This window comes from Natator depressus, chromosome 3, assembly GCF_965152275.1.
Source record: "Natator depressus isolate rNatDep1 chromosome 3, rNatDep2.hap1, whole genome shotgun sequence".
NCBI lineage: Eukaryota > Metazoa > Chordata > Testudines > Cheloniidae > Natator > Natator depressus.
In genome coordinates this window covers 171,732,188-171,752,156 of record NC_134236.1, presented here as the reverse complement: position 1 = coordinate 171,752,156, position 19,969 = coordinate 171,732,188, and the positions used below count along the sequence as shown (strand labels likewise).

General features: G+C 40.5%; 1 protein-coding gene across 2 annotated transcripts in view; it reads right to left on the bottom strand.

Annotated features, from left to right (window-relative positions):
- The window catches only part of MTA3 (metastasis associated 1 family member 3), a 259,662-nt gene that overhangs the window by 89,066 nt on the left and 150,627 nt on the right, over window positions 1-19,969 (bottom strand). For both annotated transcript variants that reach the window (XM_074949344.1, XM_074949346.1), the window contains exons 14-15: window positions 18,999-19,221; window positions 878-964 (exon numbers count right to left, since the gene is read on the bottom strand). In XM_074949344.1, the coding sequence (XP_074805445.1) occupies window positions 878-964; window positions 18,999-19,221 (310 nt within the window). The remainder of the gene's footprint in view (window positions 1-877; window positions 965-18,998; window positions 19,222-19,969) is intronic.

Genomic DNA, 19,969 nt, shown 5'->3' with positions numbered 1-19,969 from the left:
AGCAACACCATCAGAGGCTCATTCACCTGCACATCTACCAATGTGATATATGCCATCACATGCCAGCAATGCCGCTCTGCCATATACATTGGCCAAACCAGACAGTCTCTACACAAAAGGATAAATGGACACAAATCAGACATCAGGAATGATAACATACAAAAGCCAGTAGGAGAACACTTCAATTTCCCTGGACATTCAACAACAGATTTAAAAGTAGCCGTTCTTCAACAAAAAAAACTTCAAAAACAGATTTCAAAGAGAAACAGCAGAGCTACAATTCATTTGCAAACTTAACACCATTAATTTGGGCTTAAATAGGGACTGGGAGTGGCTGACTCAGTATAAAAGCAATTTTCCCTCTCTTGGTATTGACACATCAATTACTGGGAGTGGACCCCATCCACCATCACTGAACTGGCTTTGTCATCAGTGGTTCTCCACTTGTAAGGTAACTCCCTTCTCTTCATGTGCCAGTATATTTATGCTTGTATCTGTAATTTTCCACTCCGTGCATCTGAAGAAGTGTATTTTTTACCAATGAAAGCTTATGCACAAATAAATCTGTTAGTCTTTAAAGGTGCCACCGGACTCCTTGTTACCACTGAGGTAAAAATTATTTAAAAAAAAATCAGATTGCCAGATTATTTTTCACATGCTACATATGCCATTTTACACTGATGACTAAAGGCAGTCTAACTAAATATTGCAAACTCAAACCATGACAATAGCACATCTGAGCTTTTAATAATGTATTTTCTTATTCATACCGCTGCCATGTTGTTATGAGTTCCCTTATTGGTGAGTAGGATTTTTAAATACTGTTAAAATATTGACATCTCACTTTACTCACTTTCCTCAAAGGGAAAATACCCACCTAAATACCCAATGATACAAGACAGCGGTTTTCTAGTGCTTTTGATCTTCAGAGGACTTCCAACTATTTCACAATGTCGGTCTGCATCTGAGGATAAAAAAATTTAGAGAGTTTTAAAAAAAATTTAATTTAATTTTAATAGGCTAGTACACAAATAGTTATGGTACACCTGTACATTTCCTCTGTGTATTCTTAGTATGACATATTACTGACTAAAAGAAAAATACTTTCTTTTTACCTTGTATTCCTCTGATGCACATGTACTAAAGACTAGGATGCAAAGTCAGGACATATGCTCATGTATGTAAACACGAAAAGATAAAATTTGTGAGAACCTATTTTTAGTACACCAGGTGGCTACAAAATCTTTTGGAAAATGACCAACTCTGTGCAAATGAAAGCATCATGAAGATGAAAAAGCGATTTTTAAAAAAACGAATAAAAACAACAACAAACACAGTCCTGGGCATTAACAGACACCTATAATGGTCTAATTAAACAGAAAGCCTCGTTGCATTAGTTTTTTACAGGCTTGTCTGGCTCTGAAATTGTGAACTAACTTCACTGTGAGAAAGGATCATTATTTAAGATTTGGAACTCGCTAAATACTCTGCCTATGCTACCCCGGTACTATGGTGTTATATATCGTTCTTAGTAAGTAAAATGTAACACTGTAGGTGATTGTTACAAGGATAATCTTAAAAGAAACCTGCTATAACAAGTTCCCAATAATGATATTTATCAACAGAAAAATGTATCTTTCATAAGTAGAAACTATGGGTTAAATCCTGGCCCCAAAGAAGTCAATGGGAATTTTGCCATTGGACTTCAATCCGGCCAGGATTTCATCATTATTATATCACATATTTTTACCTCAGTTTGCACTTTTGAGAAGGTCCTTCAGTTTTATTCATTATATTCTGCATTTTTGTGTACCCTATATCAAAGTCATTAGCTGGGATGTTAAATTTACCTCGTTCCAGACAGAGGACTTCATCCATCAGTCAGAACAGAATCATGCAGGAGGTTTATTAGCTCATAAAAGTACTCATCAGACTGCTCATAACCTACTGTAAGAAGTTTCAGGCAGAGAAAAAAAAACAAAGTACTCAGCACAAATATCCCAAGTTTTGCATAATTAGCTGTCACAGGATGAGGAATGGGATTCAAAACTCATCAGCTTTTCGACAAAAGAATCAGTTATGGGGCCAATAGTATATCGGAGACTCTTTTTTATTTCTTTTAAACTTTCTCGAGTCTTGTCATTTAAAATTTGACAAGAACACAGATGAACATTTTTACCATTGACTTGAATGAATAGAAGCCAAATACATATTTTTTTAAAAAATAGTTGGAAAGACTGATTGGTCTCTTTTCCAGTAGCACTAGGAATATTCATATGATGCTTTCAGTGTGCCTCACGTAAAGGTATATCGTATAGTGCAAAAGTAGGCTAATTTCTGCATACTTTGCACATCCCAAACTCCCACTGCTTCTTACACAAATACATATTATATGCAGGTACATACACCAACACACACACTATATATCTACACATACATGTGTGTGATCCAATCTGCTAAAAATAGAGATTTGAGCATCTGACTCCAAAATTCAAACATTTATCCAGTCTCTACTTTGCCTCTGCCTCGTGTCTAGTTTTTAAATAAAGAATTCCTTCCTATTCATTTTATCCTAGCACAAAATGATAAACACACATAAACAGCCTTGTGGTCAGGGGTACCATAGGGGTCAATTTATATTTGAGAAAAAAAAACGTGAAATTGCACCTTCCAGAAATTTGTAATTTCATATGCAAATTCCATGCAATCCTATGAAAAATTCACATGGCGCTTTGCCAGGAGAACAACATTTGTTTTCAAACTTTGATTTTTCATAAAGGTAAGTTCAGAACCATTTTTAAACAAATAGGCTGTAAAATCTTCATAATTGTTAAAGTATCTTAAGTAGCATACATGGAGAAATGAAATGATTATATTCTCTGTGCTCCTACTGCAAACTTCATTAGACAGCTGATATCTGGGAAGCTCAAAGGCTCGAGATCTCAAATACTCTAAAAGCCAAGAACACAGAGTACTTTCTATTAAACTACAAATGCTCCTCTCAGTGAAAAAATGCAATAGGACTAACTCAGCGAACATTATGAAGTAACTTAAAACTGTTAAACTGGAGATATTTTAAATGAGAGAGGAGAAAGAGGTTTATTGACTCCCTTAGTAGGATAAACACAGTAGATATTTTTACAGCTACTTTGGGGAGGGGAAGCAGCCACTGTGAAGTAATTGTGAGACAAACTTTGCATTGTCTGTAAAATGTCACTGAATCGGGGTAAGGAAGCCGTGTGCCAGACTGTGGACGCGGGTCTGAAACACAGCCCAACTACAGTCCTGCTGTCATACTGCTTGACCACCACAGAGAGGCAGTGGCTACAGGAGAACAGCCTTTTCCTAAGACAGTCAAAAATCATTTTAAAACAGCGTTCTACATATTTACCTCTCACAAGATAGGCATATGCTGCTGATTCCCTGTTCCTCTGTTCCTGAATCATGGATTTCTGGTTAAGCTGTGTAAAATACTCAACTCAAAAGCCAACAGTTTATAAAAGGCATTTATTGCTGACATGTTTAATGCTCATCTTTCAAAAATGCCTACCTGTTCCTTGTCAAGAAGTTGGGCAGGATCCAGGAGGAGGGCTGCTGGGGTTGTCAGAGGAATCAGTCCATCTTTTAATGGCCTTTTGAAGTTTACAAGGGAGGTTGATCCTGCAACATGCGCTTAACTTTACACACTGGGGGACTGATCCTGTTCCCATTGTAGTTAATTGCCGAACTCCCATTTGACTTCACTGGTGCATGATCAAGCCTTAGTAGTGGTCTCAGAGAAGTAATTGGGATTGTTACCACTATGAAATCCTGGACCCAATGAAGCCAATGGGAAACTCACATTGGGGCCAGAATTTCACCCCTACTCTTTTAAGCATGTGCATAAGTCTTTGCTGGATTGGGGTCTATGTTTATAGGATTTTTATTGCTATTTATGGTAATAGTCTTTTTCTTTCCTCCTGGAAGACAGATAGATTGACTTTCAATAGAATTAACATTAAAGTTCCCCTAGAGCCAGGTGTTCTTTTAAGATTTGGTGAAAACCTATTAAAATACATTTGTTGAATTAGAATATTCAAAATAAAACTAAACCACAAATCCTGGTACTAAATATTTCATGATAACTGTTATGTAAGGCTCTGTCAAATTAAGAATAAAAACCCCTCATTTCTAGCTACAGAATCTCATAGCTACACCACCTTTGCAGTTACACTTCTAACCTCACTCTGCACAATGAATGTCGTTACAGTAATGCAAAAGGTTCTCATTTGCATCTCATTCAGATTCAGTCTTCTCATGCTAACAACAGCCTGAAGAAAATCTTTTTAAACTAACCCACTCAACTGTAAGGTAGTCTACAAGAAATATGTTTGTGATTCAATGGAATCCACTTTCCAGTGCTAATGCTGCAGCTACCACATCTTCTAAATGAAAACAGCTGTATTATCCAGGAAATAGGCTTCTCAATGTGAAATGGCAATGTTTGCTTCGATTCCTATTTTAAATGTCCTCAAAACACACTTTTCAACCCATTCTATTCACTGTTAAAAAAAACCTTTGAAAATTTTCAACTGAAACCTGTTCTCTTTTCAGACCTTTATCTTATGCAAACACTGGCTGCTGAGCTGGAGCCGGTGCCATTGTGAGGTGTTCATTCTTTAAGGAAAAAGATCGTTTAGGGTTTGTGGACTTTTTGGAGACTCAAAGAAATGCATGGACTTCACAAACAAATGTAAGAAAAAAAAAGGTAGGCCAAATTGTTGACCAAACCAATCTGCTCATTTAAACAGAGTTGGAAAATACAGTGTATGAGCCGCCTCCTTATTTGCCATTTCAAAGAATGAAACATTCAAGAAGTTGGCATGTTAAGCAAGGAGATTTCTTCTTTCATCGAAAAGCACTTAAAAAGCGGTGGCCTTTAACTTCCATGTAAAAGAAGTATTACTTATTATTGTGTATGTAAACTACCAGCTTTTATCAAAAAATAAAATAAAACAGTATAGTAGAGTACTGCAAAATAAGAGATATAGAGAAAACTAAAAAAAGGAGGGGGATGCTTCTCATTTACATTTACACTAAGGCCCCTTTTGTACTGCACAACACTACAAAGAGGCAATCATGTAAATGAGAATAGGGCCCACTATCTTTATAAATAAAACACACATTTTTCAAAAATGTCTAAAGTTGGGCACCTGAATTTCCTCCAGCTAAACATCAGAGCACTTTTATTCAGGTGGCTCACTATGGATTTAGAATACCAGGATTTGAACATTTTGGCCATAACATAAATTTTAATCCTTGCACTGGTAAGACACCCCTAACATTTGAACTCCAATGATTCCAATGGTCACCAGTGACAAAGTCAACAGTGGTGCTGAAATGGGTTGGAGAGTGTGATTATACATAATTACCCATAATTATTCCCAAAATCATTTCATAGATCATTTATTTTACATTGCACAGAAGCACCGAATCTTATTACAGAATTACAAATTACATAGAGGAGCCATTTCACTCCACCCAGACAATAAATCAAGATTAGGAAATGAAGAAAATACTTTATCTGATGAAAGTGATAAAGCCTTAAATAGATAGAATGCAATTGTTATTCACATTGGAAATTGGCCAGGTATCAGAGCAGCCATCCCTACTCTTGTGAAAAGTTTCCCAGGATGTTTAACTACAAGAAATGGTCAAGATTTGGGTTTTATATGTCATCTGAAATACAGTATCTCCAGCAGCACAGTCTGCTTCTGCTCCCACCCCTGCCTCCATGAATCATGCTGGGCTGCTGGTTCAATTCAGATTCAAAGAAGAGTGCTGTCAACTGAATTACAAACCCCACTTTTGGTTTTCAGAGAGGCCTCCCATCCAAGCGCTGACCAAGTTCAATCTGCTAGTTTATGAGACCTGACAAGCTCACAAGTTGAGATGGCATAGCTATTACCTATATTTAAGATTATATTATGACTGACCACATCTATTGTCAGAAACACATATTATTGTGAATCTCCAGAGCATCAACAGTTACAACTCTAAGTTCTAATTCCAACTAATAAAAATCATGCACTATATATAATCTTTCCAGCTAGAGTAAAAAGAGATTTACTTTTGTGATTGTCTTCTATTCTGATTAGTGACACTGAATCTTTGCTCATCAGAAGGCTGGGATCTGATACATATTTTCTGTGAAGTAAGGTATCTTTTGATCCTCAGTCCTTCCTTTATGCTCTTTGCTTAGCAGTGCTCTCCACTCTCTTGAGCTTTCTTTAGAGGAAATGTGGTTTCCTACACAAGCACTAGCTAGCTCTCTTAACCTCAGTTCTTAGCGCTGCATGTTGTCTGGCTAAGTGTTTTCCGACCATCCTTTGACTGAATTTTCAGTCTAACGATCTATGAGGAAAGGCATCAATCTAAACCTCTAGTCTTCTCTCAATTATTTTATTATTAATTATTCATATTACAGTAGCATCTAGATATCCTGAGATCAGGGTTCCACTGTGCTACTTAATGTTTAATACCATCTTCTGAAAGGCCTCTGCTGACATAAGGGGTAAAGTCCTGACCCCACTGAGGTCAACAGCAAACTCCCATAGTACGTAACAAACAGAGCAGGTCAGGAATTTTCCAAAGAAACATTTTTGTCATTAGAAAATACCTATGCTTTGAAACCAAAACTATTTGTGGGAGAGAGAGTCGGTTCTGGCAAAACTCACAATTCAAAAACGTTTGAAAAAATAATTTCTAAATTGTTGAAGTGTCCTCTTTAGAAAACATCCAAACAAAAAATTCTGCTTTTTCATTTTAAATAACTTTGCACTTCAAAATGTCAGTTTATTTATACTTTTTAAAAAGGTTAAAAACAATAAAAGGTTGAAAACTGAAACAAAACATTTTAATTGACCAGATTCACACAATTTTTCGGATTATTGGTTTGTGAAAATTTTCAAGATTTCACCTCTTCCTCCCAATTTGGGACAGAAAAAATGTTCAAAATCTGGAAAATTCTTGTGAATCAGGAAAGCCATCTCTGGTAACAGACTCCTCCACACATTATAAAATTCAAGGAAAACGAACAAGCTGATAAATGTTACCAAAATCACCTGAAACAAGAAGAGGATTCCAAAAAGTGTTTTACAAATTTAAAGTAATACACAAACTACACTTCATCCACCACTGACATGCAGCCACCTTTGGGGTGGAACCCAGCAACTATTTTACAGAGCCTCATAACAACACACAACAGTAGAGGAAGGAATTAAAAAAAAAAAATTGTCCTGAGCTGAAATTTACATTAAAAAACGGAGCCTGGCATTCTTATGTGAACACATCTTTTTGAGTGTGCCCCTCTTTTTGCCCCAAAAAACAAACTCAGAGAGCTGCCTAATCAGTGTCACTTGAATTCCCTTGAATTTTCACCCAATACCAAGAAAACAATGAAAATGGCAACAATAGACACTGTAACCATCACATATAGTGGCCTCGACTCCCAAGCCTTCCGATCAGATGAGAAAAGCCTCCTGACCATGTAGTGATGGGTCACAGAGCTGCAAGTAAGTGGTTCAGACTCTTAAAGACCAAATCCTATCCTTTCCAATTCATTTAAACGTTTGCTCTAAAACCAGCAAAGTAATTTTGTCCTCATCCCTTGCCTTCTCTGATCATTATTTTGCCTCCATACTCTGACTTCTCCTGAACATATTTTGGAATCCAGTTATTAGTTGACCACTAAAGGTTTTTGACACTGCATATTGAATACCAAAAACTTACCACTCTCTGGATTCCTTTTATGCTTGGTCTCTTCCAATCATCCACATGCTAATGACATTCCACCACTACAACTATTCAGATTCTTAAGCCAGCTGCTCTTCCCTACTCCTGTCTGGGTAGAGTGACTGATGAGTAGTTATTAAGTCCCATGTAGACACGCTTCTCTTCTTGCAAGCTGCTCTTTGCTTTTTCTCCTCAGTTGCAAATTTGCTGCTTCTTCTGTCCTTTCAGTACCCTCAATCCTACATTCACCATACTCTTTACCTTAAATGCTGATGTACAACATCTAGCTATGGTTTTCTTAAGGGGTTATGACTCCTTCTATGGCTCACAAGTTACTCCAGGACTCAAGGGGAAAAAAATCAAAACTACACCCAACTGGGCTGCAACCTATCTTGGCTGGCAGGACAACACCATTGCTCATGGACAAGGAGACGTAGAGAAGGCTGGCTTACTTGGGAACGCAGCCCTCAGGAATGGTAGTAGGCTTTGACTCTGAAAGGAACAAGCCTTCCTCAGGGAAAGCTATGCCTGGGTGTATACTACTGATTCTGCCTCTTGACTTAATAGTTGGAGTTTGCCCAGAACAATGATCTCTGACCTCCATGTTCAGGGTCCCACGAAAACACCTGATGCTGGTCAATGGAGCATGGATCCGGGGGTATGAAATCTAAGTCCTGTGACCAAGGCCAAATGTGAATGCTTGGTGGCCATCAAACATCGGTGGGAACAAGAGAAGAAATGCATTATTCCATCTGATTTATCATATATGAAAGAGAGGAAGAAGAGCAAACCCTCAAGATGGATTTGGTTCTTCATGTCCTTTCTTCGTTGCTTTAACTAAAGCCAGGGCCTGATGTAATCACAATGGAAAGGCCTTGTCACTGATAATGCAGGTTATGGTGGCTCGAAAGGCAAAGAGGCAAATGTGGCAGCCTCTCTGGTAAGACTGCTCTGCATATTACTGGTTTCTTCCTAGTTGTCATGTCAATCAATATCACAGTCTTGTAAGGAGTCTGAAGATGGACATATACACACTTTTGGAACTGTGCAATCTTTGGTATTTGTCCTTGGAGTTGATCTCCTGCAAGGCTTTTGCTGTCAGCTCCTCCTGAGGTTGCAAATCTCTGGGCCCAGAGACAGGGCTGTCTCATTTGGGATTAAATCCTCTTGAGCCCTAATAAGTCTCTGGGTGTGGTATCGGATGTACTTATTTGCCTTTTTTAAAAGCAGTTTTATGGAATTTTAATATTCTTTAACTGTAAGTGCCCGGCCACTATGACAAAAATGTGTTCTATACATAAATAAAATAATAATTTTCTGGTTTTGATATTTCATACTTTAAGGCAACATAAAAATGTAATACATTAAAAAAAAGTTATTTTCAGACTAGATGTAGCCAGTAAGGTCATTGGTAGAAAATCTAAATTCTTGATACAAGCACCCCATGTGAATTAGTCAGCAATGGTTTTGTAAGGGTACAGCGTATGCTTTATCCACTCAGAAAGGTAGGTAAATCAATATTAGGTTCTGATCTATTAGAAATAAAAATGAAGCAGAATGTACATCTTTCTGCTATTGAAGCAGTCCACATCTTGAAGTACCAGGTACAGACCTTTTGTTATTTAAAGCTGTATATCTGGCAATTAAATGTTGATAACATTTGAGAACTATCCAGATTTATTGCCAAATTGCATAAATTCTGCTCTCAGTTGTGTAAATCCAGCATAACTACATTGTGCTCTGGTGAGTTATTCCCGATTTACATTGCTATAAATGTGAGCAGAATAGGAAAATCTCTTCTCCTAGTAATAAGAGCCACAGAGCCATTACAATGGGTACTTTGGCATGCTTGTGACAGAATCAGACTTGTCAGTCACTGCTAGCAGGGCAATGCTGCACCCCCTAAAATTTCCTCCAGTCGAGACAATTTCCAAAGCCAGGATAATTCAGTTCTACTTTCCTAAACTACACATCGTGTTAAATACACTTTGAGGAAAAAGCACAGCAATTTCTCATACTACAGAGCATGAGAAATTAATGAAACCAACCTAAATCCTGGGATGTCAGTTTCTGTCTCTATTCTGGACGATATTTGTCAGGGCAGGCCCAAGGACCTTATTGCTCAAAAGAAATTTTTCAGGTAAGCACAAATAAGTGTTCCTTTTCTTCATCATGCTAAGGTCTACAGATCTATTACAATGGGATTTTCACAGAAGTGTGCTTTCAGGGTGGGAAGCAGGAACGTTCTTTAAATATGAATATCCCCCCCCCAAAAGGTTATTAACCTTCTGTAACTGGTATTCTTCGAGACGTGTTGCTCATGTCCATTCCATGCTAGGTGTGTGAGTGCCGCGTGTCCCGTTGGCGGAGATTTTTCCCTTAGTGGTATCCATTGGGCTGGCTCTAGCAGCCTCTGGAGTTGCATGTTTATGTGCCAGATTAAGTGGCGCCACCTGCCACACATCCTTTCTTGCTGGTAACTCAGACAGAGAGATCAGAGGGTGGGTCATTGAATGGAAATGAGCAACACATATCACAGAACAACAGTGATGAAACTGAAGGGTATAACTGGCTGTCACTGTGTTCAGGACCCAAAAGTCCGATGATATGAATGATTATGCCAGGCTGAAGAGCAACAGATGGTCCAAAAATGAGAGGGGAGGTAGATTTGAAATGGTGACTGGTACAGCACCCTCAAGTGAACCTTCTAAAGGCCTGCTTGGGCCCACTGGAGTATCTCTAAGACCCCGACTGGGAGGCTGAGGTGGGCGGAAGTGGTTGGTGCCATTTACAACCCCTCCTTTTTCTTTTGTAGGGCTCCTGTCTTGGAGGCACTGAGAACAGAGAAGGCTTCTGGGGCCTGAAGTGCTTTCTGGAAGCAGACAGAAGATACAGGCCTAAGGATCGTAGAGTGGCCCTTGAGTCTTTCAGTCCATGAAGTCTTGTGTCCATCTGCTCCGAGAAAAAGGAGGAGCCTTCAAAGGGGAGGCTCTGGATAGACTGTTGGACCTCGTGAGGAAGGCTGGAGGACAGGAGCCAGGAACAGCACCTCATGGTGATTGTGGAGGCCACTGTCCAGGCCACCGAGTTGGCAGCATCCAGAGTCACCTGGAGAGAGGTCTTGGCCACATTTTTACCCTCTTCCAAGAGGGCCGCGAATGCCTATTTTGACTCTTGGGACAGTGAGTCTTTGAATTTATTCAGGGAGTCCCACAGATTAAAATTGTATCTCCCCAGCAAAGCTTGCTTGTTGGAGATGCATAGTTGGAGGATATCCATGGAATAAACCTTTCTTCCAAAAAGGTCCAGTTTCTTGGTGTCTTTCAGTTTCACACAGCACTTGACTGGCCCCTCCTTTCGCTGCAGACACCACCAGGGACCCCATACTTGTGCGTGCGAGTACAAATATTCGAACCCGCTACTTCTACTCTGCCCTCTTCGAAGCGGGGGGCCAGAAAAGGAGTTTGCCATAGGGCCTTGACTGGTCCCAACACCACCTCACTGATGGGCAGGGCCACCTTGGATAGAGCTGCAGCAGCCAGGATATCAATAAGGCTGTGCGATGTCTCTTGGAGCTCCTCAAATTTCCAGGCCCAGATTAGTAGTGACTTGCTTCAGAAGGTCCTGATGAGCCCTGAAATCATCATATGGAAGCAGGCTGCTGGGACCTGCGACAGCCTTGTCTGCGGAGGACGAGGAGGAGCTCCTTCCTCTTCCTTGACTATGTCCACTGGAGGCATCTCCTGGACGTTGGTACCAGAGTCGGGGTCCGGTGCTGAGCGGAAAGGAGCCATAGCCGGTCTTTCGGAGACCATCGAGTAGGAGCAGTGGGAGGACGGATCTGGTACTGAGGGAAACCTCCAGGGGTTCCAGTAGGGCCACAGCATAGGACAGGTGCCCACTGTAGAACCATCGCTGAAGCTGGTGGCACGTAGGCTGGGTACCAACGGTGGGTTTTTGATGGTACATAAGGTTTACCTTCAGAGGCTGAGGAGGATTCTTCTCTCGGCAACCACAGGGGAGCAGTACCCGCTTCTGCCTCCATATGGTGCCAGGGTTCCAGGGACTGGTGGTGTGTCGGAGATCAGGACACTGGGATCAGGTGGTGCTTGCTGTGGGACCTGGTGCCAGGAAAGTGCCTGACACACCCCGTTCCCTCCTGCTTCTGGATGTTGGAGCTAGTGGGCGCCCCAATGGAGTTGGCAGGACTGGAAGAGAGAGACGGTCCCTAGATGCCTGAAAAGCCTCCAGGGTTGATGGTACTGTCAGTCCCCTGGCACCGCGGTGGCTTCCTAGTGTTGGCGGAGGGTCCTACACTAGAATCAACGCCCTTTGCAGCGTCAACAGTGCTGACATGGGTCTGGGGGAAGAAAAGTGGCCCAGCATGGGTCTCATTAAATTGCCTTCTCCCTGCTTATCTCTCTCTTCTGCACAGGTGAGCACCCTCTCTCGGCGTGCTGCTTCTTGTGCTTCCTCCTTAGCACCAGAGATGGAGAACGGTGCCTGGAAGAGCTCAGTGCCAGGGGAGCACTTCACACAGATGCTGGAGTACTCGGCACCAAATCAGAGAAGCTCGGCTCTGAGACAGGTCTGAGGGCAGCTTCCATGAGGATAGCCTTCAATCTGAGGTCCCTGTCCTTTTTAGTGCAGAGTCTGAAGTCCCAACAGATCTGACGCTTGTCCTTCATGTGAGTTTCGCCTGGGCACTTTAAGTAACTGGAGTTCAGGTCACTCATGGGCATAGGCATGCCACAGGAGGCACAAGACTTGAAGCCTGGGGACCAGGGCATGCCCAGCCCCTGGGGAAAAGAAGTCCCTGTACAATAGCGTAACTAACTAAACTATATACATTACGCTATGATAACTATGAATGTAGAAAAAAAGTCTGAAAACCACTGGGAAGAAGCCTTGCTGAAGCAAGAAGGATCGTTCCAGCAACGATCATGGGCAGTAAGAAGGAACTGAGACAGTGTGTGGTCCGAGGGCTCCAGAGGGCACTAGAGCCAACCTAACGGATACAACTAAGGGAAAAATCTCCAGCAACAGTGCATGCGGCACGCGCACACACCTAGCATGGAATGAACATGAGCAAGTACTCAAGAGGAACGAGGTATATTATATATCCTCCATCTTACAGTGGGGTGGAACTGATTGTGTTCTCCCTAGTTTATTTATGAAAACCCCATCAGACAAGTTGATTGTCATGACCAGCACTATTCTATTATCCCTGGCAGGAACAATGCTTCAAAACCTCAGTGAATCATTATGTTCTACCGGATGGATGCTGCACTCTTATTTTCTGGTACCCATTTCCTGAGTTGAATTGGGACCTGAATGAACCCATTGCATTATTCCCAGCTGGCATCTGATATAAGGATTGCTCTGCCTGGTTCATTAATGCAATCATTAATCCAATAAAACCTGGATTTTTGTTCTGTGACACCACTTATTTTTCTTTACATAGGTCTTCATCTTTATGTTAACATTCTTCTGAGATGGAGAACCTGTACCTGACAACATTCATCCCCCACCCAGGCCTATATCTGACTTCCCTGGAAACACATGTCTACACGCATCATGAATCCAAGATACACAGAGTTGGACGGTTTCTGTAGTTTTTTGAAGCTTTCTCTCTGTCCAGACCACTGATCAGAAAAATTGCCTGGCAAGAGATAAAAGTGAATTTCCTTCTTGCATAAAGCCAATATTAATATTGCCATGACCCTGGAGGAGATCCTGGTGGCATTTTCAGATCAAACAGTAATGACTGATGTTGGGGTGGGAGGAAGCTTCTATTCATATGCAAAACTTAGATGTCTGTGAGATGGTAAAATGGAAATGTGCAGATAAGCCTCCTTTAGGAACGTATTCAGATGTTTCAGACAGAGCCCTGCTCTGTTTGTTCCTGATACTCTGAGGCTAGAAATAGGATGGGAAACAGGTTGCATTGCTTCGTTCTGAAGTAGGTTATGGATGATTTCATTCATATCCTGGCATTTCCATGGGTTACTTGAAATTGGGAATGAGCCAAAGTTGTTCCAGTGATCCATGCACAGCTACATAGGGTAACCCCTCTGAAAAATGTCCAGTGACCTCATTTTGACCAAAGTTATAGATAGCCATTTGCTCCCAAACTGAAAGAGACTGGCACCAACCAGGGGTCTAACTCCAGATAAGGCTGGTTGGGAGTTATGCAGATAGCTCTGAGGAAAAAAAGGGCAGATGAGACCTTGCCTCACCTTTATACCTCATCTCAACACCTTCCACTTGTTCTAGCTACCACTTGCAAAGAGTTATTTTCTCCTGTTGTACATATCTAATGGTCCCATCTGTCATCAAAATCCTTTCTACAGCATCTGGCAGAAGCCAGGATTGTAAATCTACTTTTCCAATGACTCTGAATAGCTTCAGCTTTCCATAAAATTTCCCAGGAACACCTAAGAGAATTCATTTGCTTGAGCATCTGGTCTCAAGGCCCAAACCCCCACATATTTGCATGAAACAGATTTGTATCTCTCTGTCTTTTTCAGTGAGAAGACCTTACACGAGGGAATTTTTAAACTGAGAGGAGCTATACCTGCAACCGTGTCTACCCACATTAGCACTGCTTGTTGAAGCATGCAGAAGCACTTTGGGTGTCAGTTTGACACTTAATTTATTTTTTCTTGTTGACCTGATGCCACCTGAGAGCTCTGACACCCAAAGGAGGGGCTGAAGTGAAGCCTGCCTGGTTGTGACTGCCTGTGAAGGGCCTGGATAGCGAGGAGGCCATTCTTTGAAATAAAAGTCTCACCCAGGTAGTAATGTTGAGTTCTCACCCACAAATGGCCACATCTACCTGTGGCAGTAACACTAGGATGAATTTGGACTGATGCTTACTGAGACACCTTCTGGCTTCATAAAACCGAGGCCAGGAGGGATAGAAAGAATATAATGGTGAGTCGCGAGGCCTTTTACTGCCTGCTTGTTCTTACAAATCTGGGCTGCTGTCCCTCTCATCAGCTCTTGGGGACAGGAGGTGGAGGTGTGTGGTGGGGGAGAGCTTGGCAACCTGTAGCGGAAGCTGGGAACAATAACCTGGACATCAGGGTACGATGACCTCTCATAGCAGCTGATGGAGATAGCCTAGTGGAGCCAATCTTTACAATCCTGCCTGGCTTCTTTCCCACCCAGGAGAAGGGAAGGAGGTGACCAGTCCACTCTTGGCTGTGAGGGTGAAGCGCACTCTGCTCACAGAGCTGGCCAAGCTCCTCAATGAGAAAGTCGATGGTGGTGATGGTGGGGGGAGGGGGAGCAGAGATAAAGGCCTCTCCAGGCCTATCTCAGTCCCTGAAGCCTGCAGGGGCATGAGCTGCTGCAATGCCTCAGAACAGAAAGCAGAGTTGAGGGGACAATCTCTCCAAAAGACAAATGCAGCCCTGGGATGGCATAAAGGTTCAAAAGGACAGAATATTAATATTTAAAGTTGCTGATTTAGAACCTGATCTTGAAAGGTGCTGGTCAATCTCCCCACTTCATAGGTAGAAGCCTTTAAGGATCACCCTTGTGCAATGCATATTTTTCTCTAGTATAATTTCTCACAGGTATGCATATCTAAATTCTATGGACATTCCAAACAATTCCAAAGACAAAACTAAACAAAAGAATTAAAAATACATTCACTACATTTCACACACTGACACAAAAAACCTTCTTGACTACCAGAAGGGAAGAGTTTGACTTGTGAACCTGACTAATATTTCTGCCTTTAGGGGCAAAAAATCCTCACTAGAGACCGAGGAGTTCTGCCTATCCTGTGCCAATAAGCCAAGACTTAGGAGCGAGGATCCTACACAGATGCTATCCTTAGCAAAATATGGCTTCTTTTACAGCTCTCAGCAAAAGCTCAGCTCACCATTCACACACAGCCTATTCCCACCCTGCCTGAAAAGAAACCTTGAGAGAACAAAAAGAACAGGAGTACTTGTGGCACCTTAGAGACTAACAAATTTATTTGAGCATAAGCTTTCATGCTCTTATGCTCAAATAAATTTGTTAGTCTCTAAGGTGCCACAAGTACTCCTGTTCTTTTTGCGGATACAGACTAACACAGCTGCTACTCTGAAACTTGAGAGAACCATACAGTTTAGTGGACAGTTCATGGAATTGGGAGTCAGGCAATCTACCTCTGTACCTGGCTTTCACCTTTGCTTGCCCTCCACCTGTGTCTGTTTAGATTGTAAACTTTTTAATGTGTGTCTGTACAGTGCCTAGCAAGTGTGTCCTCTGTTGCAATTTCTAGACTACAATACACTACCACAATACAAATAAAAATAAAATCACATGAACAGGTGAGTCTTGCAGAGTGTCAGAAGGGTCATTACATCCAAGCTTTGGCAAACCAAGATGAGAAGGCAAATTCCAGAGCCCAAGACCCTTCAGCCATTTACTGCCTTTCCACCAGCAACCTGCTACTTTGGCCAGTAGGCTATTAGCTTGAGTGCCTCAGAAGATCACAACAGCTGCAGTACCGTACAAGGGTGTTATTCAATATTATAGCTGGTGACTCATTCATGGTCAGCACAGACATTAACTGCTGTTAATCAAGGTATCTATGCCCCCACATAAAAGTGAATGACATTACAGTTTCTTTCAAAAACGATGAAACAAAGGCTCAGGAACAGCGGCTGTTAAATTGTAAAATAAAAATCAATTAAGTGCACTATCACAGAGAAACACATATAAGTCACCGTAAGGAAGAACAACCAACTGCAAGAAACTCATATTTTATCGCAACTTAAAATTATGTGGCCTATTTGTTATTAGATAAGATTTAATGATGTGCAAGACAGTTCCATGGACAAGCAATCTGTGGATGAGGAGTACTATGCTCTTTTATGCACAGAAGATATTGTTGGAGAAATACAATATAAAAACAATATTACACACACACTCTTTAAGCCCCACTATATCAAATGATTTGATGGTTTTTTAAATCCTGTTTAAAAAACAAACAGTCAGTTACTGTGGGGTTTTTTAAATCTTTTCAGGGCCAATCGGGGTGGCAGAATACAACAGACAGAACAGAGATGCAATTTTTCCTTCAGGTAAAAACAAAAACTAATGTCAGTGTTTACAAAAAAGATCTTTCAGGCTATGATTTTAATTTGCAATGACACTTTTTCAGGCAGAAGAACAAAGCACTCAAGACACTCTTAGTCTGACGGAAGAATGGCTATTTCCTTTTCAGAAGTTCTGCTTTTCATTTCCTTTGTTTTAAAAATTTGAATTGTGTATAAAGTAATGTCCCTTCTAGGATGATGATTAACAGTGAGATGAACCATTTTGTTTTGTTTCTTCAAACAAGAAGAAATTCTACAGCTCCTGTTAAATCCACAAAGTAGAGGATAAAATCAGAACAAGGAGGGATAAAGGTTCAAAATTCTCTATCAAAAGTGAGTCCAATTCTACAGCAAATTCCCCCCCCCCCCCCCAGGCTTTCTTTAGAAATTGGTGCCAATTTACATCAATTTTAAGAGAGACATTTTTTCCTCTCATCAATGAGTTGTTATTCTACTGGTTCTGGAATCTTTCAAGTGATTTGCTGTAATCTGTATTAAGGATAAAAAAAAGTAAACACATTTCAGCCTTCATCTGCCTCTGCTACCAAAATTGAAGCACAGAGCGAAATCATTCTTGCTTTATTTACACAATGGATGAATGCTTCTCCTCTTGCAATGTTTTTAACTCCATTGACTTTAGTGGAGTGGCTCCTTATTTACATCAGTTTAAGGAAAAGGAGAATCAGGCCCAGTGAGACGGGCATGAGTAAAGCAAACAGAAGTTGTTGCTTAGGCTCAATCATGCAAACACTTACCCAGGTGAGTAACTTTACTCCCATGAGCAGTCTTATCAAGTTTTGGATGTTTGCAGGATTGGATCCTGTTGGAGTGTGGGAAACGGAGAGAAAGTAAAAATAATCCAAGAATTGATTTAAACCCATGATTTCTTTATCATGAAGAGTAATATATTAACATCCCAGTGTAAAACCCCAGGGGAAAAGTTATTCCTTATTTTTGTCTTAATCCAGTAACTAGACTTATAAAATCAATTCTAATTCTCAAAAATTCTCTCTTCAATAATAACGTTAATAACTATGTGCCAGGATGGCTGACCTAATCTGGTTAACTCTTTCTCTGCTAGATCTGATGTTACGTGAGATGATGTGGTAGTGCATTCCATACTGGTGCACCAAATGCAAGCTTTGAAGATACTGTCCCATGGAAGTTGAGAAAGTTAGTCATGTGGCATCTGCGTTAAATGATACATTTAGGACCTGATCAAAAGCCCAGTGAAGTATCCAGTAACTTCAGCGGATGTTGGATTGGACTCTAAACACACAGGAGCATACAGAAGCCATTAATTTACTACCTTTCCATTTGTAACATTCTCAACCATTTCTCATATTTTCACCTCCAAAAAGCTATTTAAGTTCACTCTGGCTAAATATGCTTTCATTAAGTTACTAATGCAGCAAGGTTCTTTATGTTTTTGTTTTATAAGAACACAACAAAAGCACAAAAACAGTATAGAAATATGTGTAAAACTAAAATTTAAGAATGGATGAAAGAAGTAAAACGTTGGTGAAACAGTAAGTGTGGCCATCATGATCTTTAGAGCTTAAAAATATTAAATGGATATAAAAAAGGTAAGATTCTGCCATCTTTCTTATGTGATGAGCAGTACCTTACTCCTTTAATAGTCCAACTGAAATCAAATTGAGTAAGGGTAGCAGAATCTAGCCCTGTATCTTTAGTTGTGAAAAACAAAAAATAAATGCTTTAAAAGCAAACTCATATTTCACCGTATCTTGTAGGAAATATGGCTTGTGTGTTACAGAACATGCACACCAGTTTCCCATAAGATTTGCTGATACTAGCAAAAACATTTATGACAGTATGAGATATAGGTGGATGAGAAGATGATGCTTTCTTAATTCATTTGCAATATCCCCTTTTCAATACCCACTTCATTCATAAAACTGGCTTGAAATCTTTCCTCAACAGATAGCCTTTGTCTAAATTTGTTGGTGATACACTGGACAAATGTAAACTTAGATCTTGGGGAAAAAATAAAACAAAAAAGAGTTGTAGACAAGAAATGTTTATTGAAAAAGAAAATAAAATGAAAGACAGAAAATGGTTGGAAGCACAGCACATTAAGCTAGGAATTTAAAAACATCTTACATTCTGCCCTAATGGCAGCACAGTTAATAGGGACAAAGGGACGTCTTGCTGCCTGCCGCAACCGGAGGGTATTTTTGCAGACCTGACGGGCAAGTTTTGTCAAACACGTCGTGTGAAGGAAGAAGGCTTGGCGCGTTTTCACCGCAGACTTTGGACTACCAGTGTTACGGACTGGCGTACCCTGCGTAGCCTGGCGTGACATATGAGTTCTAATACGGGGATCCTGTAAAAAATCATAGAATACACACAACTAAAACGCAACAAAAACCACCACAAGAGTCTCAAACAGCTACCAAAAATCCCGTTACCAATGGTGAAATATAACAAAAGACATCTAAAATTCTTTAATAAAATTACCAAAATTGAAGAGAAATGAAGAAATTAGCATATTTCCCCACACAATTGAAGAAGAAACATTATAGGTCATTTCGCTTGTATTTAAGCATCAGAAATAACCACGCAGAATTCACTCAAAGTTTGGAGAAGTCCAGAGGACTAATGATAGGAATATGAAATACCATATAAAAAGATCTGAGTTTTGGCATTTTATAGATACCAACACCATTTGATTGATAAGGTGACATTGGTCACCCACCAGAGATGCATGAAGGAGGACTTTTTTTTTTTTTTATTTAGGACCCTACTCACAAGGAAAGTTGGAGGGTGAAATTAATCTCTGTAAAAAGACAGCTCAAGGCCTATGCACCATTCATTAAAGACTTCAAAAGCAGACCTCAGTAATGCATAAATCTTGTGCTGGATCTCTGCTCAGATGTGACTTTCACTCAGGTTCCACTGAGTACCGTGGGGCGGATTTTGCAAGGGAGTAACTTTATACGAAGGAGTAAATGTTTGCTGTCCTGGTCCTTTAGACTGTAAAACATAATGGGCCAGTAAAACCCTATGTCTCACTCTGTGCTTTGTAAAGCACTGAGCACAGTCAAACCCGAAATAAATATTAATAAACTCAA